Raw genomic sequence first — 8,811 nt, forward strand, 5'->3', positions numbered from 1 at the left:
GATTTCTTCATACTTAAGGATATTATTCCATTGTAATGTATGCATTTTTCACAATTGTTTATTAGTTTAGTCTTTATTTAAAGTATTTAACGTTTTAAAGTCTGGTGTTTTATGAGCTGTTGGACTGCATAGAGCCACCATAAAAACAAAACAAATAGATGCTGTGAACTGTGGTGAACAGAGCCGTAATGACAACTCAAACCTAATATCTCCTTTTGTTTGATTGTTTTGTCGGATGCTCTTCAACACATTTAGTTGAAATGATAAAATAGCACATGACATTTTTCTTTTTCATTTATTCTCAATCATTTAAGCTGTTGTTGTTTGTCCTCTTGGCTGATAAAAACAGCTTATTAACAGAGTATTACACTAACTCTGATTGATGCAGACTCAGGTTAAGGAAACACTAATGATTTCACTGTGCAGCTGTAGAGAAACCCACATCTGTGTCTTTAAGTGATAAAAGGAGGAGTCGAAGAGACCCAGTTCTCCATGCCGTACTGATGCAAAGAGATTTCAGATGAGATTAGATCTGAGCTAAATGAATCAAGATTTCTACGAAATGATGGTTCCTCTGCAAAATAGCCCCAGGAAGGAACTTGTTTTGGTGGAACATGTATACGTTCAAAAGTTGTTTTAGTGCAACAGAAAACTCCAATTGGACAGATGCGAGCTGTCTGTGGAATTTCATTGATATGGACTACTTCAGAGCCAATGGACGCTAACCCAACTCCCTCTGTTCGCTGATTGGACCGCCAAATATTTGGCCGGAGAAAACCCAACAATATACCGCAAATCCAGACGTAGTAGCCTACTGAAGGGGAAATGAAAATTGAGCGGAAGTACGTAGGAGGGCGGAGAGTCTGCTGTTTTAGATCCTTTAAAACCCCAAATCCCAGACGCATAAATTAATCTGAGGGAAACGCATGCATCATAAAGTTGTGAATAAGTAGAGTACCCAAGGTCTTTACATACTTTAAGTTTGTTAACAACAGACCCTAACGCTCTTCCAGCTGAATCGGCAAGGGTTTTAAGAATTCATCAAGAATATTTATACTCTGATGTATACTCTAGTGATACAGTCCCAAAAGTGAATGTCTTCCTGCTTCTCTGGATACCCTTTATCCTGAAATGAAGGGAAACAGTACAAGCTTTTTTCCACATAATGCAGTAGAGCTCCCAAAGAACTGTAAACACAGGCCATTATAGTTAGTATTTTTACTGTTTGTACCCTATAATGTAGATTATTGTATTAGTATGGCAGGTTTTAAAAACAGGATTAAGGACTTTCTGGTCACTGAATGCACATGTCCTGTTACTGAACTCTGATCATTGATTGTTTGATGTAATTTGCTGTTTATGTGTTTTTATGTTGAAACTTTGTATGCTGCTGTCTTGGCCAGGACTCCCTTGTAATAGACTATATGTCTCAATGGGAATATTCCTGCTAAAATAAAGGTAAAATAAAAAAAAATTAAAAATCATTGTTACTGTTACTTATTGTTATTATTTATACACTTTTTATTTTTAGTTGTAAAAGACGTTGCATTAGTATTAATAGTATAAGCAGCCTATGCTTATATAAAACAATCAGCCCTCGCATTAGCCTCATCTCAGTCATATTGAAGGACGTGTCCCCTTTAAAACAAATTGTGAAAACGCCGATGCTGTAGTGTCCAGAGATGTGAGGAGGGGAGGGGAGGGGAGGTGAGGGGAGAAGAGGGGGAGATAACTCAGTATGACACACATATGCACAAGCAGCAGAAGTTCCGCAGCGCACACGCACGTTTTCACCATGTAGAAGCGGACACACGGACTCGATCGGTTTCATCTTCAGACTTGGAACCAGCATCCTGCGCTGCTCTGACTGGAAACACCGGGCTCACGTATTCTCCGCACGGATCAAAACCAAAAACGCAGGTAAGCTTGTCACGCAGTAACGCAGAGGTGAGGGATCTTCTTTCCTCCAGGGAGAAATTATTCATGCGCGACACCTGCGTCGAGGTATTTTTTTTTTTTTTTTTACGTGGATGAACTTTGTCCCCGGTAGCGTCAGGACATTGACAGCTAGGCCTATATGTTGTGTTTGTTCCATAGAAAGACTACAAGAGTGAATCCCAGCGGTGTGCGTGCCATGCCATGCAGTGGACCAGACTGCTGTAAACAAACAGCAGACATGCGGCTGCCCTGCAGCACCAAGGACAGAGCACCACAGGCTGCTGCGTAGTTTCAAACACCATGAAGCTTCCGCCGGTGACACAACACACGGCTTTACTGTGTCCTCTGTTAATTAAACAGTTCAGACAGTTTATCAAGAGAGTGCATCTTCAGAGCTTCAAAGCGAAAACCGTAATCTCTTTTAGGATAAGCTGTGAGATTGCTTGCGCACCAGTTTTCTGTTTTCCCAGACACCACAGGGTGTGTGGGTGTATTCCTCTGTCCTCACAGTAGCCTACACACAGCTGTCAGTCACAACTGCCAGTCAGAGAATATTATTTTATCAACGGGAGAATGATGGTGTGAGGATGAGCAGTTAAGGATGAGTCAGTCTTTTATTTACACAGCTTGAAAACACATCCGAGGGTGTCACATCTGTAGGTACAGCTTATATCACTTCCTATCCTTAGAAACCTCAGGAAGAGCACCATAGGATCCCTTTTCCCCTAGCAACATTATAATATGGATAATCAGTATGACAATATTACGTGAATATAGATGCAAATATAGATGAAGAATATGGATCTGGGGAGACGTCCAGGAGCTTTTAGTTTACTACCACATCTGTATGGAGGTGCTCCAGATTTGTACCTGGCTTCTGCATTCTGTATCACAATTCAATCACAATATTTCCAATAATTATCTAAATATTGAAGGCAGAAATATTGGAGGCAGTGATGATGATGAAGAAGATGAAGATGAAGAAAACCTAAAGTCAGTCTCCATTGTCTTATGTGAATAATATATTTAATTTGGCACCTGCCTAGTGAGAAACTTACACACAACATGGGGAATATGAAATCTGCTTGAGTAGGAAACCAAAAGCAGTTGTACAGGGTTAGAGAGAGTGGAATTCCGGGCTTGTTTCGGTCATGGCCTGAACATGAGCTAGCAATTCCAGTCAGAACCAGTTTTGTACATTATCTTATGATGCTGATATTTCATCAAAGTTTTTGCCTTTTAACAAAGTATTATAGCAAAATGTTGCAATGTCCCTTTCAAGCTATAGAGCAGTCATTTTATGTACATTTCAGCAAATTCTACAGCTGGACCACAATTATCTGCATGATTAGGTGTGGCCAGAAGCAAAAAAAAAAAAAAAAAAAATGTTTGTGATTTGGCTGGATCGACCCTTTCAATGTCAGTTTGCCAGTAGAAGTCATCCTTAAAAACAAAAGGAACTGGTCAGAGGATTATATTAAACATCTTGTTCTCCCTTTCTTTTATTTACTATGCTGAATGAAGCTCCAGCTCTGCAAATTAGCTTAGTTTGGTTCATATAAATGTCATTAACACAGTCAGTACTTCATAAGCTATCAGTCTGTTTGAAATTTAACTTGAAGATTCTCTAAATAGTATGCGAATGAAAAGTCTGTCAACAGGCTCCATTATGTGCTCTATCGTCTGCAAATGGGGCTAAAGTTAAGCAGTCTCAGTCTATATTTTGCTTTGGTGTGATATTTGCATTTTAAATTGCTATTCTTAATCTTCTTCTACAATCACTTTGCATTAAATCTGTTAAATAAATCAAGTTGAATCCACTGACTGATAGATGGACTGTGACGCTGTTTTACAGGAGCAGAAAATGGCAGCCGCAGACATCCTCTTTTTCACTTTGTGGATCGCCACAGTTTTCACCGCCGGACTTGGATGCCCTGAGCTCTGTACCTGCTCAGATAAATACGGCCGCCATTTTGCTGAATGCGCCTACAAAGACTTAACTGAAATCCCAGACGGTTTGCCTCCTAATGTGACAACTGTGAGTCTCTCTGCCAACAAGATCAGTTGGATACCACTGGGCAGCTTCGACAATGTCACCCGGGTCACGTCGCTTTGGATGGCCCACAATGAGATCGTCTTTATCGAACAAGGGTCCCTCACGCCTTTGGTTCATCTGCGTAACTTTGACATCAGCCACAATAGAATTGTAAACTTTCCTTGGGAGGATCTGCAGAACCTCACAGGGTTGCATATGTTGAAGATGAACCACAACGAGATGGTCCACCTGCCGAGGGACGCCTTCTCCAACCTCAAAGACCTGAAGTCCCTCCGACTCAACAACAACAAATTCATAACCATAACTGAAGGGACGTTTGACAGTTTGGTGTCTTTGTCCTACTTGCAGGTTTATAAAAATCCTTTTGCATGCACCTGCTCCCTCAACTGGCTCAGAGACTGGATTACAACAGCCACCATCTCAGTCCCGGACCAGCATTTGATCATTTGTGCAACTCCACTGAAACTTAGAGGCGAAGTGATCGGAAAAATGCCCGAGTCAAAGTGCACAGGCCCAAATGTGACAATAAGAACGGAGCCAAATATCCACAACACAACTTTCTACGAGGGCAGCACGTTGGTGTTGACTTGTGAATTCACAGGAAACCCAAACCCCCTGGTCATGTGGAATATTCGCAGCAAAAGCCAGAAGCTAGAACTGGCTTTGTCCTTCACTGATGATGACTCGGCAGAATCAGATGAGGAATCCTTACTGTCCTATAATCTGGTCAAAGTCTTTAATAATGGGACTCTTATCATTTCACACCTCAGGAAGGAAGACGGCGGCAACTACAGCTGCTCGGCCACGAATGAGTTTGGAAGAGCCGAAGATTCAGTGTCAGTGGAGGTGGTGCCTTCGCCTAAACCAACACCCGTAAAACAAATGACCACAACACCTGCTTACGCTAAAACCCACCCATCTACACATCACACAGACAAAACGTCTGTTTTTGATTTAGTGCGTCTCCCTGATTTAAAGAGAAAAGACATCATGGACATCACACCCACTTTCCCGCCCACCGAAGAGATCCAGTCATCTGAGGAGGCAACAACGTATCCATCGCGTGTTAGTAAATGTGGCGTTACGGCTAACACAAGATACATTTCGAGCTATGTCTTTAACGGGAGCCTGGATGATATCAAGCAGTACACATTTGACTTTGGTGTCATTGCATTGGGGGTGTCAGAAACCGAGGCAACAGCGCGACTCAATCCCCTTCTCATACCCAGAGACAACAGCGCCAATCGGGCCGCCAAAGCCGGCACCACATCCGATGAGAACGTCAACGCTGACAGTGAAGAGCGTCACGGCCTTTCAGATGTTGCCGAAAAAGTCAATTCAAATGGCTTGTATCTGTGCGTCGCTGCCGACCGCAAACACTCAGCTGTGCAGTGGTCGAGGATCAAAGAGGGCGTCAACACGTATCTGTTCAGCGGTTTGCGCCCCGGCACGAACTACTCCCTCTGTCTGACCTACAGAGGGGAGGACTGTGAGGTCCAGGTGCTGTTCACCACCAGGAGGAGGGTACCTAACCTACTCATCATCATTTCTGTCAGCATCTGCCTCCTGACCGTGTCCACTGTGCCTCTCCTCGGAGCGACGTGCTTCCACCTGGTGTACAAATACCGCAGCAAGACCTACAAGCTGATCCTGAAGGCCAAAGACCAGTACCACATGGAGAGGAACCTCGCCGCCAACTTTAACATCCGCGCGCCTCACACCGAGTCTCAGAGGAAGATTAACGGCAGCCAGCTGGACATTGAGGAGGGGGAGACGGAGAGCAGAGATGGAGAGAAAGAGGCGGACACAGAAGAAAGTATCATGACTGAGTCCTTCTCTTTGTCTCAGTGCAGGGGGAATTTAGACAACTGTGAAGTCGGATCTGAGTATAGTGATAGGTTACCTTTGGGAGCTGAAGCAGTGAATATTACAAGCAACTACATATATCCAAATCAGTAATTGCTGACATTGTTTGCAGTTTACTTTTGCATGTGGTTAAAGGGTAGAACAGGATCATTTTTCAGTTTGCGCCGATGGTTTAGGATCTCTGTAGCAGTGCAAAGGTAGCCCTGACGTATTGCTTTGCTCCACAGTGATCTGACAAGACTCAAAATACATTTGCTTTACTTCCAGAGCTGCATCATTCAGTCACTAGATAGGCTACCAGCTGCAAGGCTCTATCAATTGTCATTGGTTGTTTTCCAGACATTTAGTTTTTTCCAGAGATTCTAGTGAAAGCTGAACTAGGCTGTGTTCACCTTGTCGCCCATATATATTTTTTTGTAGCTGGATATATCCTCCTTTCAAAATAGGCAATTTGTGATGCATTTATGTACAGTTCTGAAAAACAACTTTCATAAACAACGCTAGAGAGCAAAAGTACAACCATCTTGTGTTTCAGAGAGGGAAACTGGGTCTAGCTATCAAAGTAGAAAAAGGTAGCACACCATCAAAGCATTCAATGTCTGTGCTTCTTCATATTTTATTAAGATATCATTGTTGACGTTTTTTTAGCCAGAGGCCTTCCTCAGAGCATGAGCAGTGTTAAAGGGAATCGTTCGACATTAACGAAAATGTGCTTATTTGCTTTGCTTGCAGAGAGTTAGATGAGACATCATTACAAGTCTCATGTCTGTCCGGTAAATATGCAGCTGCAGCCATACGCTGGTTATCTTAGCTTAGCACAGAGACTGGAAACAGGGGTAAACAACAGCTTTAGTTGGTTTACTAAAAAGCACACAGAAAGTATGCACCTTAAACACAGCTGTACAATTCTCTAATTCTTTATTTTATTAATAGAAAATGGCAAATAATTTTTAAAAGTGTATCTGGATCCAGATCTGCACCAAAATACACATAGTAATAGACAATCATGGGATGCATGAACCAGATATTTTTTCCAATATATTTAAGGAAGTGCAGTACTTCATAATTAACAAAAAAACGTTCAAAAATACCCCTGTAAAATATTCCTGTAGCTGCCCATGTTCTTCGGTCCGACTATCGAACAAATTTCTGTCAAATCTGTTTTAAATTATACTTGAATGATAGAAAGGGGCAAAATATAACATCCTATTATATATAATGAAACAGTAAACAGGCCATTCATTTGTGCTTTTTGTGTGTAATTTGTCACAGTGAGATAATTGTGTAGCAGCATTCAGTTTGATTAGCTGGCAAAATGTTCTTGGAGACGATAAAGTCAACCCTGAAATAAACAATAAAGGGGTTCTAAATTCTTTCAAACATTTTTTTTTTTTATCAACAAAGAAAATTCCTCGTGGAAGAAATGTTTATACCCGAAAACAATACAAAATGTTTCAGTTATAATTTGTATTAGTCATATGTAGGTTAACACAGGGTTAGTATAATGAAATGTATTGGAGGAGAGGAGAGAACAGGTCATTATAAACACAATTATTGCTTCTGTCTATTTATTTTATCTTTGTTAAAACCTGTTCCTAATAAATTGCTAATGAGTAAAAAGTTGATGGACTTAAAAAAAAAGCCCTGATTTCTGCCAACTGTTCGTCAGGATGAAGACTAACGAGGTTGGACAGCAAAAAAAGATGCGTTGAATTAAATATAACAAAGCTTGCATAGCTAACTTATTAGGAAATATGTCAACTACATGTAGGAAGTAGTAAATGGGTTAACTGTAACTAAAATGTACCTATATTCTGCTTTAAACTACTTGCAGTAAATCTGTGCTGTCGTAGTAAGAGTGCAATCTAAAATACAGAAACGTAATCCTGTCATACGGGAATTTAAATGTAAAATAGAGAACAGTTGTGTCCTGCAGCTATGAGCTTGTTGTCCAGTTATACTGTGAACATTCCTATGAAGATAACTGTTTTCATGTTGCCAGTTAAAATGTGGACAATACTATCCCCCGAGTCTACTGCAGTGTGTAACAGTACAAGCACTTCTGAGTGCTGAAGTTATTGCCTTGTTGTATCTGGGTCACCCTGGTGTATGTACAGTATTAGACCTGCATGCTGCCTGTCGTTGTGAGTCGCAGTATGCCGTATCTTGTGCAAGTACTCTTGACTTGAAGAGTAACTTTGGGTCTTTGTTTGTATTTCTTTTCTGTTTTATACCCCTGTAATAAAGGAAGTAGTAGGATTTACCAAAGTGTTTAAATATCCTCTCTAACTCTCCTCATCCTATGTGCCTCAATAAAGTTTTGACAAAGGAATATTCTATGATTGCTCATCTATCGCTCGCCCTTTTCTCTCAACACCTTTAAATTCAAAATAGTTAGTTAGCTAAGTTAATTAGTGTGTTGTTCTTTTTGTGTTGATTTTTTTTTTATCAAATGAAAATGAAATGATAATAAATAGGTCAAATAATAAACCAAGTAACTGAAAATGAGGGGGATGATAAAAAGGGGAAGATTAAATTAAAACGCTATTTAGTAACTGAAAATGAGTACAACTCATACACACTTCACACTATTCAATAATAGAGAAAAACATTTGGATGCCTTTACACATTTTATTTTATTATAATTTTAAAATGGGATATACACAAATTTCTATTCGAGCCCAAGCATGTATCTGTCAGAGGTTATGAAAACAGTTTATTTGTGTGTATGTGTATGCATTAAAATACATAATGTAACAGAAAAGTATGATCTGATCATTTGAAAATATGCAATGTGATTAACCTCAATATCTCGTCATATGATTCATCCCACAATAATAGCGAAGCTGAAATAGAAGTAGAAACTGTTGCACACACAAACCTCTAACAAATAATATTAAGATAGTATATGTACAGTAATTACTGGCATGCAACCAAAGGTAACAATATTG

At 40.3% G+C, this 8,811-nt stretch overlaps 1 protein-coding gene across 2 annotated transcripts; it reads left to right on the forward strand.

The window, feature by feature from the left end:
- Positions 1-1,748: 1,748 nt before the first annotated feature.
- On the forward strand, positions 1,749-8,113 carry LOC114557684 (immunoglobulin superfamily containing leucine-rich repeat protein 2). 2 transcript variants are annotated; one of them, XM_028581302.1, is made up of 2 exons: positions 1,749-1,920; positions 3,794-8,113. In XM_028581302.1, the coding sequence occupies exons 1-2, from the start codon at positions 1,750-1,752 to the stop codon at positions 5,951-5,953; spliced, it is 2,331 nt and encodes a 776-aa protein (XP_028437103.1). In that variant the 5' UTR covers position 1,749; the 3' UTR covers positions 5,954-8,113. The 2 variants fall into 2 exon arrangements, 1 of the variants encoding a protein (XP_028437103.1); XR_003692826.1 differs by lacking the exon at positions 3,794-8,113 and adding an exon at positions 2,098-2,229 and having other exon boundaries at positions 1,832-1,920.
- Positions 8,114-8,811: the final 698 nt, after the last annotated feature.

This window comes from Perca flavescens, chromosome 1, assembly GCF_004354835.1.
Source record: "Perca flavescens isolate YP-PL-M2 chromosome 1, PFLA_1.0, whole genome shotgun sequence".
Taxonomy (NCBI): Eukaryota; Metazoa; Chordata; class Actinopteri; order Perciformes; family Percidae; genus Perca; species Perca flavescens.